General features: G+C 38.4%; 1 protein-coding gene across 1 annotated transcript; it reads right to left on the bottom strand.

The window, feature by feature from the left end:
- Positions 1 to 101: 101 nt before the first annotated feature.
- On the bottom strand, positions 102 to 14931 carry LOC119784723 (inner centromere protein A). Its single transcript, XM_038286923.1, has 8 exons — positions 14386 to 14931; positions 9329 to 9469; positions 8795 to 8995; positions 6232 to 6419; positions 5212 to 5425; positions 4693 to 4791; positions 4512 to 4579; positions 102 to 812 (listed from the first exon to the last, which is right to left on the bottom strand). The coding sequence occupies exons 1-8, from the start codon at positions 14650 to 14652 to the stop codon at positions 653 to 655; spliced, it is 1338 nt and encodes a 445-aa protein (XP_038142851.1). The 5' UTR covers positions 14653 to 14931; the 3' UTR covers positions 102 to 652.
- Positions 14932 to 15714: the final 783 nt, after the last annotated feature.

The following is a 15714-nucleotide window of genomic DNA, read 5'->3' as shown; positions in this document are numbered from 1 at the left end:
GATCTGGAGCTCTCTCTTATCCTATATGTTGTGTGTGTGTGTGTGTGTGTGTGTGAAGAGTGGTTGCAATACTCAAGTTACAACAGTTAAAAACTAAAATGATCGACGCTGAAACGAGTAAACTTACCTGTTTCTACCTCTTAGTTAGATTGGCTTTGTGGTTCTGGGATAATTATAATAAATGAAATGACGGTAAAAGACAAAGGGTTCTAATTTTATTCAGTCCTGGTCTAATTGCACTTTGTTTTTGCATTTCCAAGGAGGTTTCCCATGATTTTAAGTCCCAGTACTAAAGAAGAACAAACATTTTGTCTACATCTTGCTAACCTGGTAGAAACCTACCCATAAAATGCAGAGTTTGGAGTAAAGGTGATTAAAATGGCTTATTTTATTTGAAACCTCGGCTTAAGTTGCTTTTTGATGTTGACTAGATGAAAAGGTTTTTTTATTCTTAAATGTAACGGCTAAACAATGAAATAATACCCAGGAATCGTGCTGACAAGCCATCTTATTGTAAGGTATTCATAATTATTGTGCACCTCTGTTGCTTTAATGTCAATAAAGTCCAATACATGAGCACCAGTACTTGGTTTTTATGCAGCTTAATCATTTTACTTCAGTTAAAGTTAAAAGTTCCTTTGAAGAGAGATGGTTAATCCTGGTCTGTAGGGATCCAGAAGTATTCCACCAGTTTCGTGCTTCTACGTGACTGAGCAGATCCAGGGCGCTGCCCTTCAAAGGGTGGCAGATCATCAAAGTGACTGGGACCCAAGTCCCTCCCAGCCTGGGGGGCTGAGATCCTCAACATCGTCCTAAAAGGAGAGGCAAAAAATGTACCTTTTTCATAGTTGAGTATGAAAAGACTAGCTTTTAGCTAAATGTCTTAAAGCTTGATCTGAATGAGTCAGATCTATTAAGGACACTAAAACTACAGCTGGAGGAATAAGTGCTCTCACAATACTAGGATGTTAGAAATAAAAGGTACAATGCATCCACTGAGGATTGACAAAACAACCAATAGGGGGCAGTACAGATTAAATAACGCACTAAATGATAGAATAGAATTTAACACATTTGAAGGCTGGTGATCTGAACTGTATCTGGGTCTTAGAACCATTAGGGGAGAACAGAAAGGAGACCTTTATTCACTCACTTGAAAATATATATCTGGTCATGAGTATAACAATATTTATTGAATGTTCAATCCATTTAATTGCAACATTGATTGCAAAAGGTACATGGGTCAACCTAGAATGTGAATCTTTTTAAAAATGCCCCACTCGATTTATATTATTACATGTGAGTCTTTTTGCTCTTGGTGAAATTGCCTTTTTAACTAATTTGCTGCCTTAACCATCATTGGATTGTTAGAAGAATTCAGTTTCCTGATTTTATAAACATGGTAAATCATTTCTCTCAACCCTTAATTGTAGAAGGCTGGAAAAAAGGGTGGTTTGGTCAATAAAATGATAATCTAATAAATACAAAATTACTTTGTCAATATTTCTTTCTTTAGCCAACTCAGACTGACATTCATTAATCATATCCTTAAAACCATTATTCAAATGATTCATAAAAAAACTTTGAACTTCATATGTCAGCTGAGTTATTTCAGATAATAAATGAATTTGTTTGATAATGTCCTGGTACTTTTTTTTTAGCCTTCATAAACATTTACTTGGTTGAATAGATTGTCCTTTAATTTTAAATGTCAACATTTAATTTGCTGGCTGAAAACATATCCATGTATCTGCCTAACTTTTTTAGAATAACAGAAACTTTTACAAAGAGAGTTCATAAATTTCCACGTAGACAACGCAATTAGAAAAGGATGGCATTTCTAAAACAGACCAAAAAAAAAAAATAGATATGATTATAAAATCTATGAAATACAAAAAGTAGTAGGTATATAATTTATAACAATTTTGTTTTTCTGAAAAAAATATCAAGAAGAATACATCTCAAAGAAAATAAAAAAGTCTAATCTCTGGATTGCTTTTTTTAAATATTTAAATCTGAAACGGAAAAATGTGTTTATTTTTTTGTTTTTTTCAAATTTCCATTCACAAAATGTGTTCTTTGCTTGCAAACAAAATTTACTTCATACAAGACCTGAACACATGACCAGCAGTCACAAGCGTTATTAGTGACTTATAATAGAATTAAATTCCCCACAAGAATCTGAAAACTAAAATTACTGTAAATATTTATGTTGAATTTTTCTCTTTTGCACTAATTGGATTTATTCTTCATGTAGCCTAAACTTTTCTATCTATATTTTTGTTACAGGATTGTGAAATTGACGTTGCCTTCTCCCCCTTATTTTCTTAACCATGTTGGCTTTTTGTGTCATATGTCTTTACACGGTTGTTGAAATGTATTCTCTTTGAGGGTTTTATAATACTGAAGTTTTTAAAATTAATACTTTTGACCACATGAAAGGATCAGGGATAGGAGGTAAGGGCTAAAATTTGAGGTATTGGCCGGTGTCTGGCGCCCCCTCGTGGTCATAGCTCCCATTAAATATTGAAGATCTTTGCAGTAATGGGGAGTTTTGGAAGTAAACTTTGTTAGAGTAATTCTACCCATTTGATTTTACACAGTGATCCACAGGAGTGAATTAATTCTACGGATTCTAGGGTTGGTTACTGCAAATAACCGTTGCAATGACCAACGGTTATTTTGCAAATCGATTAATCTGTCAATTCTATTTTAGATTTATTGATTAATCAACAGCAAAAGGTTCCTTAAAGAAGATTTTTTGAGAAATTAAACCAGGTGAAAATAAAGCTTTTCCACTTGAGGCGTTCTGGATACAACAAATTGACAGACAAAAATTTTTTTTAATCTTAAATGCAAAAATGTTTATACATTTTTTTTTTTTAACAATTTTGGTACAACTGCTACTCAGCTATGGCACATTTTAGAATCTATATACCGGTACTCCAGTTAAAGAATAATCGAGTACTAAATTAATTGAGGATTATTTCAAAAATCGATTAATCATGATTAATCAGATTAATTGTTTCAGCCCTTATTAAGAAAAAAATAATAAGAAAAAATTGTGAACATTTTTCTTTTACAGATGTATTTGCTTTATACATCAATAAAATGCTTAAAGCTTTAGTTTTTTTTTTCTGATGCCATTCACCACCTGGTGTGTTTGGGGTCATCGTCTTGTTGGAAAACCCGCTCCAAGGCTATTTCCTTTGCATTCTCTGCCACCTCTTACTTTGCTGCTTTCAAGGTGAACCATTTCCCCTGGTTTACTGTTAATAGGTTAGAACGTATTAGTAGATCACTGATTTTGTTATTTGTGTGCCTGTTAAAATGGACCTTCTCCTCTCCAGTGTTGGCTTCTGTATGCTATATAAATTAAGTGGATTTGATAGATTTGTGATAATTAGGACTGACACCATGTATGAGAAACATTCACTTTGCATGCTCCCTAAATCAATGCTTTACTCTTGGTTCACTGTTGGTTCAGCTGAGTGTTCTGGGCTTTTTCTGATAAACTTCCAAACATATCAATGTGGCTTTTATCCATGAAAAGTTGCTGCATTTCTGTTAAGGTCAATTAATGTGTTCTTGGGCCAAATTGGGAACTTTGCAGGGGTTTCCACCTGATAACGTGGCTTCATGCAGGTATCCTTTTTGATAATTATAGTCCTCACTGTAACCATGGTGCTGATCATTACCTGAGCCTTAACAGTTAGGTTTGACTTATTTTCCTTTTTTTTTTTTTTTTTTTATGTTCTTATGAATTTGTTTTCCGTTTGTAGGGATCTTCTGACCCTTCCCTTAAAATAAGATTATTAGATATTGTGTGCTTGATAAAATAAGTTTTTTTTCTTATTCTAAATACATTGGCAAATTATCTTACCAGCTCAAAACAAGGGAAATATGCTTATTTCCTAAAGAAATGCTAGGATTTCTGTTTTTGCAGAGTAACACTTGAATTTATCTCCCTTATTGAACTCAACACTGCTATCATTTTGATAGCACCGCTGCCCTATGCGAAAAAGCTTCGCTGCATTCCATGCAGGACCAGCAGATTCTGCAACAGCTTTTCCCCCACTGCCATCAGGGTGCTGAACTGTTGAAAGACTCTAAATCAAGTCACAAATTGAGACTCTGCATAACACAGATAACGTCACACCTGCACTACATGGTGAATCTTCAAAATAGAACTCAACTAAACTACTTTTTACTGCATTTTGCACCATATCTATTTATGTATTTTTGCAGTGCTCTGACCCTTCCCCATCAATGCCTTTTTTGCACCCCCTCTCTCCCACACAGTGTACATTTGATCACTGCTGCACTTTATGAATACAAATTTTCCTTTTCACTGCTAAGCTGCTGCTCATTCACTGTCGGAAAGCTGTATAAACGAAATTGTTTGGATCTGTTGGTTTTCTATAGTGAAAAAAATGCCCTTGAAGGATCCAAGTTTTTACTAAAATCAGGGTCTGATCTGGTAGGGACTTTTTTCTCCTACATAACTCTACCTGGAGGAGTTCATCTCTGGCTCTTCAGGGCCTCCCTCTGGAGTGCTGATATATACAGGATCTCCTTCCTGAGAAGAATTAGGAGATGCAAAAGGAAGTGATGATAATGTGCTTCTATTTCTCTCTTTGCAGATTATTATCACTCTTATATGAAAAAAAAAAAACAACAAAGCAAACTTACTGTGAAATTTCTTGGGGTTCCATCAGAATTTTTTAGGATTTTCACTCGCTGATTGCTCTCAGCCATACACAAAAGGTAGCTCTTGATGTTAGCCTGACACTGTTGGAAAGACATTTCAGTTTGAAAGGGGGGATCCTTTAGTGGATTCCCAACGTTGAGCCTTAAACCACAGTATGCATTTTGAATATTGGGAAAGCACTACCACAGAGACGCATCACAGGGACATAAGCTGCTGTTTATACTGTTAAAACAAACTTTATTTCAATAAGGGTTTAAACACTAATTTGACATTTCTGAAGTCTACAGTACAATTTAATGATTTCTTTTTTGGTGTCTTTTGAAGTGTATGGCGATCTGACCTAAAAAAAAAAATTTGTGCATGACTATAGGGATACACGCCCATTGAGGTAGTTTAACCTGTATTTTTTGTTCAAAACTAAAAGGATAAACGCAAAATCTGACATCTTGTGCATTCGTTCTGACTATTGGTATGCTGGTCTGACAGAGCACCGTCCTTACTGCTTTGCTCTGCCTCTGAGCTTTTAGGTCCTCGAGCGCTTGGATGATGTTGGCCAACTCTTGGTGCTTCTCCCTCCAGCTGAGGCACTCTGCCGTCTTCTCCTGCCTCTCTTTGTCGGCCTGCCGCCTCTCGGCCTCGGCCTCACGCTGAGCCTGTTCAGCTCTTTTCCTCTCCTCCTCGGCTGCTGTCGCTTTATGCCTCAAAGTCATCTCACTGCAAATAGAATGCATGAAATAACATCCAGTGACCCTAGGTAGTATGTTCTCCTTTACAAACTCACCTATATGGTAAGTTAAACCACCATACCATGATATGAGGATCTTGGGCAGATAAAGCACCACCAGAGAGGTTAAATGTTGCCCTCAGACTGTTTCCAGAGCATCTGACAGTAAAAACCGTGAGAGGATGATTTCTGTCTTTAGATGTGCAAATATGAAAGAGACAGACTCTAAAAGAACTGGAGCTGTAATGAAAGTCACTTTGCACGGTGTTCTGCAGCGGTCTGAGTTTGTAAAGTGTTTATATGTGGAAAATGTTAAATCAGTGTGAAGACTTCTCAATACCAATTAAGTCCAGATTTCTTTAGTTGCTGTTAAAAACATTTCAGTTTTTGCTAGAGGGCTTTGCACAGGCTTAAGGAGAGTATTTCTAGGAATTCATGTTCATTCCTAAGATAAGATACTGATGATGGATTATAAAACCTGTCTGCAGTCTCTACTGTCATTCATCTCAAAGGGGTTTTGCACTGGCCAGATCAGTTCATCCACACCAAATTCACTTGTCCGTCTCTATAGACCTTGCTTCCCTCACTAAGGGGATTTATGGGAAAATGGGTCGTTAACAGCCTTGTTCTATATGTCAAAAAGCAGTAAGGAACTAGCTGAAACGATATGGACCTTAGCATCTTCTGCTCCCATCCTTCTCTGCTTTCCTTTTCTTTCTTTATTGTTTCAAGTTCTTAATTCTAAAGTTAAACATATAGCCCCCCCCCCAAAAAAAAAACACTTGTTGCCAGGTACCTTTCTTTAATTTTAATATTTTCTTCTGTGATTTGCCTCAGCTTGAGACGCAGCTCCTCTTTTTCTGCCCCAAGGCTCCTGTTCTCCTGCAGAGAAGTGTTTTTCTCCCCAGAAACTCGCTCTAGCTTCAGCCTGGATTCAAAGTAGTTCTTCTCTGTTTGTGCCAGTTTTAGCTGCAGATCAGCATGCTGCAAAAATCAAAGGAAATAGTTAGTGCAGGCAGAGCAGCTCTTGATTTATATAGTGTCATTTAATGGCTGATTTTATGTGAGTTACTATTGTTTGGACATTACTTACAAGAACATAAAAATTAGTAATTGAAGAAAGCTACATCCTCTATACTATGGATCTCTTTTGCTTTATATTTTTTTCAAATTTCATAGAACAGATTGCATTTTTTTCCCTTTAAGCCCACAAAACCTTGCGCTTGACTCTCATATTTACCATAAATTGTTGTTGCTACAGTAACGTTGATGCAGACGAATAGAAATGCATACAGAGGAATCCCCAAAAGTGGAGGGAATACGATCTGTAAAATGCAATTCAAAAAATAATGGAAAAAACAAGCTGAAAAACATACATTTGAAAAAAAAATGGAAGAAAACAAATTTGAAATTTGAGGAAGAAAAACCAAAAGACACAAAAAAATCACAAAAACAAGAAATTTAAATCTTAAAGTTTTTGGATTCAAATCTTCAATTTCTGGATTGAATACATTTCTTTGCTTATTCTTTGCAAAATGATGGAACAAAGTTTATTCCATAAACTGTTAGTGTAGCTTTTGCAAATCATAAAAGTAATACCAGGAAAAACCCTAAAAGGCGTTTCATGCCAGTGTAGCTCCAAGTGTACTAAGGTTTGGAGCCAAAGCAAGCAGTGATCCCTTATCATCCTTATAATTGTTTTGTTTGGAAGTCATGTACAAAAATGCTAATTTGTTCGTTTATAATTTGTAGTGGGCAGGTAAACCAAAAGTGCCACAGCTGATGCTCTCCAGGAGTCGCACAGATACCTGGCAGAGGCCAATATTACCAAGTTACCAGGATTACCAGGATCCTAGATCCTGAACTGCTTGGACAACCTTTACAAACCTCTTCTGTTATTAATATCAGTGCCATGTTAGTGGGTGTTTTTGTATCAAAAAAGTGAAAATATTGGAAAAACTTTTTTATTTTAAATAAGTTGAAAAGAGAAAACTCTAGTCCACATGCATCCTCATTATGTTCACTTAAATTTTTGACATGATGCATTATTTTTCGACTGCATCTTAGAATATTAAATATACATTAAATGACGAGATGATATTATACAATATAACGATATATTTATATTGTGTGTGTATATACAAAGTTGTCAAATCGGTGTCAGTTGAGTCTGTCAAAACCGTTGCCTGTAGGGATTTTTAAGGTCAAGCAAGTGCTGGTATTCAGTATCACTGAGCCAATACAGTTTGGTCATTTGCCAAAATAATGAAGACTCATCTACCCATCACTACGAGGAGCTTTGGAAGGATGGGGTTTGTATAGTGAGATTTAAACCCAAACTTTCCATCAATGAGAGAATTGAAGGTGGAACATAGCTGGGTCTTCCAACATAATGATCCAAAACACACCACTCAGGCTACAAAGGGGCAGCTGATTTTCGGATGCTGGTGTGGCCAAGCTATTCTATAGAACGAAACCACATAGAGAATTTGCGAAACGTGTTGAAAGTCCATGTTTCCCTGTGCCAGCTTCTTCTCTAGAGACCTGCAAGGAGGGATGGGCCAAATACCAAAATGCAGTGTGAGCATACCTGGTTATACCTGACTGGGAATGTTTGACCTGGTTACCAACAAATGTTATGCTACAAAGTACTGATTTGAATTTTGGTTATTGAACACTTATTTTACACCATAATTTAAAAATAAATTATTTAAATATGCTGCAACGTAATTTTCTTTTTTTGTTCATTCTGTTATAGGCAAAGTTTACTATGATGAAAATTACAGATCTCTCAGTTGTAGAAGTCTAAGTAACAGAACCTGCTAAATCAATGGCATTAAAACATTTTTTGCTCGTTTGCAGTCATTTAAAATGTTTGGTTCCTGCTATATTACACTAAAGATTTTAGATCAGGGCCTTTTGTAGAGAAGCTGAAGCATCATAGCTCTGCCATCTTGCTTTATTTTTGTGCATATGTGTCATTTGACACCAGAAAACAGCTCAGTCCTATCTGGTCAGAGCCCACTGTTCTCGGTAGTCTGAGTAGAGTAAGGGATTGAAAGAAAAGGCTTTTTAGCATGCTTTCTGAACAACTGGTTGCCAGTTCATTAGCTGACAGTGGTTGTGATGGAGGGCTGGTAAGCTCAATATGGCAATCCCTTTTGGAGGATTTCTTTACACCTGCCTCCCTCAGTGTGATTGGGGAAGCTGATAAACTTGGGTCCTCATTTAGCTTAATTTTTAAATAAAAGGCATGTTCTCTTCTTTGTGTCCTTTGAAAAGCTGCCTGTTTTTCTTACATATTGCTCAGAAAAAGAAAGTAAATGAAGGTACACATATTTTTCTCTTTTTTTAAGTACCTCGTTCTTGAGCAGCTGTAGCTCTTCAGTCAGCCTTCTGCGGTCAGCCTCAGCCGTCTCCTTGTCCCGCTGACACCCGAGGGCCCGAGCCTCAGCTGCGGCCCTACTCCTCTCAGCCTCACCCCTGGATTCTTCAGCCTCCTCTGCAGCTTGGGAGCAAAATGTCGCCCTCTGCTGGCTCTGAAGCAACTTCTGCTTAAGCTAAACAGGAACAGAAGTAAGGAATTGGGTGTGTGCTGACTTAGACAGGAAATTGGAGAAGCCAGATTTTGTTCCTGAATGTAATTTCACACTGCTTGGGAGTCGGCTTAGGTTCTTCTTTAAATATGCAACATGAAATTCTTTGGAACAGGTCTTTTAGCTGATGGTCATTGCACTGAACATCAGATCACAGAATACATACAGATCTTGGTGTCTATAATGGATTTTTTTTTTTTTTAAAGATATTTCTTCTCTATCTTAACGACTAAAGCTACTAAGCCTGTTTTCCTGCATAATAGGCCTTTTTAAAGCAGACTTCTTTTCTAAACACACCTCTTTGACTTGCATCTGCAGCTCCTGGTTCATGTTCCTGAGGTTCCTCATCGTCAGCTCATTCTCTGTGCGCATCATGATCCGCTCCATGTGGATTTCATTCAATAAGAGTTTGTTTTGCCTCTTGAGGTCCTCGCATTCCTGAGAGAAGTGTGCATTATCGGTGACATGCAACAAGGAGGAAAAGCAGCAGAGATTGTTTTGGAAGCATAAAGCTAGCTGAATAAAAAATGATTGTGTTATCATAGTTAATTTATATGCATCAGCACTTTGGAAGCTTATTTCTTTGACATTCCCATTCTATCTTATTTAAGAACTGGTCTTACTGTAAGCTATCCCCATTACTCGTTATCAACTGGAATGAATAATGTTGCTGTTTTTATGCCAAATTAAACTCGTAATTAATCTGAAGTGCATTCCTGACTTCGGCAAGTTATCTGGCTGAAAGCATTATTTTTTTTTTTATCAGCCCCCTCTTCTTGAGTGTTTAGATGGCATCAGGCATCAGACAGTGTGAAGACTCTCCTGCCAGGAAGATCGTATGATTGGGAGTGCTGGCGAATGGTTAGAGAGCGGGAAGTCTCTCTGTCTGGGGAGGCAGAAAAGTTCACTCTGAGTAAGACCCTTGACCTCAGACTTCTGTATAGCTGTAGGACTATAAAGGCATATTTCATTTTCTGATATACAAAGCCTTGCAAAAACAAATCCAAATATTTAAAGGAGTACATTTAGGCAGGAATCACTTTTTATCAGACTCCTCTTCTGTGGAACCAACTACACTGAAAAAAAAATGCCACCTGTCAAATATGAGTTGTATGAACATTTGGGTTATGCAATATAAAGAAAAACTCAAAATATATATTCACTAATAACTGCTCTTCATATTGTTCTTTCGTAGAAGATTGACAGTCCTTTGAACATGATAGGGGTCAGGCTCTGGAATTTGATTTTTTAAAAGCTTGTGTGTCTGCCAGCTGCATCTCTTAGAACAACACATCATCTTCACATGGAGTTGATCAGATTGTCAATAGTTGTCTGTCAAATGTTATACAACTAGAACGTGGATTCTTCTGTAAAATTGCTCTTTTACAGCATGCCAAGGGCCATCGGACATGTGTATTCACCCATGCATTATGGTTCCTACATCGGATAGCAGTGAAAATAGACCACGGTGATGGCGCCAGGCACTCAAATTGGCTTCCGGTATACAGTTAAGGACAGTCTGAGGTGTGATGTGTCAGTTGCGCAGACCAATAGTCTCATCAGCTGTGTGTCCCACAGATGGATGAGCTGCCTGGGGCAATCTTTAACTAAAAGCTTTACCAAAAAAGAAAGGTTTGTCAGGTTATTCTGAGATATCTCTAAACTTATGCTGCTATAGGCTTGTTCTGCTGAAGGACACAGGGACCACTTTTCCTTATTCTACCCAATTCCACTTCTATTCTCCAGTGCATTGGTTAGTTCAACCTCTAACTTTATCTTCTCTTTGTAGCTTAATCTGGCCTGTTTCTGTTTGACATTGAGATCACTCTTGATCGAAAAATCAGCTGGGCTGGTGCTTCAAATGCATATGACAAAGTTCCGGGTGTTTAGCCTTTGTTTCTCTCCTAGACATAGCTGAGGAATTAGCTTTTACTTTGATCAACTTTGATCAACTTATGACGATCAAAGAACACAGAAGGAAGATTAGGGAGAAAATGGGGAGGAGTTCAAAGGACTTTCCACAGTAACCAAACATTTTAAAGAGCACTGATCAATCCATTATCTGAAAAATGGAAAGAGATAGCCATGGCTAACCCGCCAACAGATGGACAGCCATCTAAAGTGACAGACCAGGCAAAAAAGCATGAGAGCAGCAGCCAAAGGCCTCATTGTAAAACTGGAGGAACAACCACATCCAACACCTAGGTGGATGGAGCCAACTGTACATTGTGTACTCAATAAATCTGTTGATTCAATAAAGATGAAGCTAAATACAAGGCTGTAAAGGAAGAAAACCAGTAAGAGGTTAAAAAAGAGTCAGAGGTTGGGGAAGAGGTCACCTCTCTTTCCAAGGTTTAACTTCTACAGCCAAAGCTACAATAGAAAGCCTTGGATTGTAGTTGAACTGTACTTGTCGTCTTCTGCTTATCCAAGACCAGGTCCCTGAGCAAAAGTCTCCCAGACTGAGGCTCTCCAGTGCCAGCCAAGAGACATAGCCCCTCCAGGACATGCTGGTCCGTCCACTACACCTCCTCCAAGTGGGGCATAGTAAGAACACCTGCCAAGGGAAGCATCCAAGGGGCATCAAGAACCACCGCCTTAACATGGTGGAGGGGTTTTAGTGCCCTGATGATCGGAGAGGTGATGCTGCCCCTTGTAGGTTATCTCAAGGCAAACAGGCTCTGGATGATGGGTCCGACAAACAGCAGTTCAGCAACCCTTATGATGACAACAATAGCAAGGCACATTACACTGCCCAGGATGGCGGAGCCAAGAACCCACCCCGGAGCCCTGCCGGGGGTTGGGGTTCATCGGTGAGTATGGTTATTCTTCTTGGGACCCAGTGGGGCCCAGTCCAAATGAGCAACTCAAGTCCCACCCCCAATTGGCTCACCATCTGCAGTCCATGAGGGACTGGTGTAAAAGGGATTGGGCAGCAGCCCAAAAACATTATATAAAACTACTGTCCTAGAAAATATTTAGGGTTTCAAGTTCCACCTTGCCGACAATCATTTTAAAATACAAGTCCAACTGAAAAAAATTATCTTCTTTAGCTCTGCTTTCCCGGAAAGCCTACATTTAAATGTAAGGAGGACCATCATTTATTTCCGGGTGGGTCATAATAATTCTGGTGATATGTTTACGTAAGGCCGTCCTATGTGTTCGTCCCCAGTTAGCTCTCCTTTTCTGTGCATGCGCACTTTCAGGCGTATATGTGTGGTGAGCTACGTTTTCAGCCATTAATTGAAGCTCACCTTTTTCACCGTGGTTCTTTAAAAATGGCCAAGGGTTGTAAGAGAAAAAGTGCTACAAAGTGTATGAGAAGAAAGAAGGCCTGAGAAGAGGCACATATATGCCAGAATGCTTTGTGTGGAAAGCTCTCCTTGCAAAGCATTATGGGATTTGCTTTGTCAACTCCATGTGTCGCCATAGGAGAGGAGATATGTGACTCATGGGGAGCAAAAAGCAGTGATCATCTGTCCGCATGGTAAGTTAACTGACTTCACTATAAAGTCCACTATATAGTCCCCACTCTGTTGATTGAGAGAATTAGGTGGACGTTCAAACAAGCTTGTATGAGCTAGGTGAAGAGCAACTTTTAAACAGAGCGTGCACAAGGAGAAATAGGCTTGTGCACGCTCTCGCACACGTTTAATAGCCGTTCCCTCTCAGGAGCAGGTACAGGGTTGTGCATGTGCATTTTCTTTTAAGTGGAGATTTAAAGCTGAAGTCTGTAAGTTTTTAAAAATCACTTTTTTGTCATATTGGCTAAAACTGTCCCTATGCCCAAACAGCAGTACATGTGATATGTAACCTGTGAAAAAAACTGCTTCAATTGGTCCCGCATACTGCCTGTATTTCAATCTGGAAAGAATAATTCGGGACGAGTCAAAACAACCAATCACAGCCAGAGGAGCGTCTGATGGAGTGTCAATCACAGCTCACACACGCTGAATCCCGCCCCCCCCCCCCCCCCCCCCCCCCCCCCCTTCTGGTCGCATGCGGTAGCCGCGCAGATGCTGTGAGAGGGGTGGAGCTTGGAGGTAGGGCATGAGTGAAGCAGAGAGGGTGGGGGAGTGGAGTGAAACCTGTTTTTCTTCAAATTTTCAGGCGAAGTCTGCTCTCTCCTCAATGTTACAGACTGCAGCTTTAAAAGATTCACAAAAATCCACTACAATACCTGTAAAAGGTGCAAGGAAGGAGAAAAAGAAACAGTTCTATTGAAGTTAGACTGTTCAGGCTTATATTTCTTAACATCCCCACCTTCAATATCCAGAAATGTTATCTGCAGTAAATAAGAATATGTGTTTGCTCTTCTGAAAAATTGCTCCCTCAGCAAATCTTTCACACACTATATAATATGATCTCCTTCATTAACCACACAACATGGCATCTGGGTAAATGTCCTTAGCCTTGCCAGTGGGAAAACAATACTGCTTTTTAATGAGTTCCGTTGGTTAGTTTTCCAAACCCAAGCAACAAAACTGTGAACTAGTCTCTGTCTGATCTAGACCCATGGTTATTCACTGTAATACAAAGATGAATGTGTCTAGATAACTCCAATTTATGTGTTGAAATTCCCTAGTTAGAGTTTTGAGGCAATTCCTTTCAGAATTTACAGACAGACGAGAAATTTACTGAATTTTCTCCAGTCATCTGCCCAAACATACCATTTTTCATTAAAAAAAGGGCAAAACGATTTGCTTGTTGGTGTACAGCACTGTCGAGGGTTGAAGAAGGCCCTAAAGAGAATTTAATAAGGAGAGCTAGATTTCCTTGTAATTTATATTGGCCCTTTCCTCCTGCTGACCCTACATATATAAGCTTAAATGACACTGAAGTCTGAGACTGTGAAATGCCAAAATTTGAAAAGCTTGAAGGGGTCTGAATGCTTTTTAAAGGTGCTATAAATCCTCAAATCCCTATTTGACATGAAAAATTACCAATTTTTTTACAACATGGTATATTTTTGCCTGCTGCACTGCCAATAAAAATGGAGTAGTTGCCCTGTTTGTACATTTTTCATCAACTTATCAGCCGAAAATAATTCACTGAATCCTTTATTAATGACAAGCTGTAAAACAGGGAGGATTCAGATGGAGCTGGACCAACCTAGTCAATCTTTTTGAGTATTTAATGGTGTTTCCTGTTGGACAGTGTCCTGTCAGAGAGGAGCACTGATGCCAGAGAAACTCTCCTTCCTGTTTGTTTTGCAATGAACAAGGAATGCTCCAAAATATATATTTTTTGACTTTTTAAATGGCCAAAACGTATCAATAAATTTCAGACTTCACGAAAAGTCTGTTTTATGGTGTCAGCATTAGTCATGAGTTGTTTTTGAAATATTTGCCTACCTTCCTCTTTCGAACCAGTTCCCCCTGTAGGTGATTTATCTGGAGAAAGGAGCCACTGGAGCTGACAGCGCTGACCGGCCTGACAGCCCGGACGGGCCTCCTGAAAGCCCTGGAGAGAACTTTGACCTCCTCGGTCACCCCACACCCAAAGTGTGCAGCTCTATTAACACCAATGCTGCTCACAGAGAAAGATTTGTGGAAGCTATCCTCTGCTGGGGACTTGCCAGCTGTTGGCAGGTCTGTATGGGACTTGGCTCTAATAGACATTTCCGTACCAGATGGCTGTAATTCCACCAAAGCGTCTCTTTTAGATTATGTTGCAATAATGGTTTAAAGAGAAGACCGGGCCATCTTGTTTATCGTTAGAACTTGGAACGGCTAACTGAATGAAGTTCTCAGTTTCAGGTCTAGATCACGAGGTGTATCCCATCACCAGCTAGCTGTCATTCAGTATTCATTAGGTAATGTGATCGGACCTGACCTGTGTGAGAGGGAGGTAAACATTCCTTTGTAGAACAACAGCAGCTTGCACCAGGTTGGCCGGTCATGTTGGAAGGTAGAGGGGACGACTTCTTTGTACTGTATGATGACAGGACCGCCAGACAGTAAAAACAGACGGGTAAAAAATTATGGAGTGAATTTTGTTTTAGTGCAAGCAAAGACTATTTTGTAAATTAACATCTAAAAAACAAATGCGATCCAGAAATCGTGGTTTGCAAAACTTTTCAATCAAAAAAGGAATTTGAAAGTCATTTTGCTGATTTCTCAGATATAATTTTTAAAATTATTGTATTTTTTTTTCCAGAAATTCTTTTTTAAGTTATCTTTTCAAAATTAATTTTCTTCCAGTTTTATTTTTACAAATGCTATCTATTTAAGATTCTTTTTATATTTTCTTTTTTCCTTATTTATTTTCTTTACCTTCTATCATGATTTTTTTTTTTATGCCATATAGCATTTTTCAAAATGGCTTTCTACAGACCTTCATTTGAGTGAGGAGCAAAGACACAGTTCTATTGGTCTGCATGCAAATTAGCAGGCAATGATTTTATTTGTCAAGCTGTTTTATATGGCTTGTGTAAAAATATGTTAAAATACAAAATCTGTTAAAGAAAATTAAAACTATAAAATTTAAAAATGATTCTAAAATGAAAATTTGAAAAAACAGCAAAGGTATTCTCAAATTTTTTTTTGATTAGGAAGGTTTTTGAAGTTTTATTTTTGTATTGCTTTTATTTTCATCTACAAAACATCACTTTGTTTGCAACAACATTGGAACAAAATCCACTCCATAAAAAGTCACTAGGTCAAAGAAACTTGACAGGAAGT

The sequence above is a fragment of the Cyprinodon tularosa genome, unplaced genomic scaffold, assembly GCF_016077235.1.
Source record: "Cyprinodon tularosa strain WSP-4 unplaced genomic scaffold, ASM1607723v1 ctg232, whole genome shotgun sequence".
NCBI lineage: Eukaryota > Metazoa > Chordata > Actinopteri > Cyprinodontiformes > Cyprinodontidae > Cyprinodon > Cyprinodon tularosa.
Note: the sequence above shows the minus strand (reverse complement) of the source record. Positions and strands in the feature narration are given on the sequence as shown.

Coding starts and splice junctions, on each gene's coding strand:
- LOC119784723 (XM_038286923.1), bottom strand. CDS start 14,652: ATGTCTATTAGAGCCAAGTCCCATACAGACCTGCCAACAGCTGGCAAG. Junction 9,470..14,385: donor AACTGGTTCGAAAGAGGAAG/GTAGGCAAATAT, acceptor CACTTCTCTCAG/GAATGCGAGGACCTCAAGAG. Junction 6,420..8,794: donor TACAGCTGCTCAAGAACGAG/GTACTTAAAAAA, acceptor TGATTTTTGCAG/CATGCTGATCTGCAGCTAAA.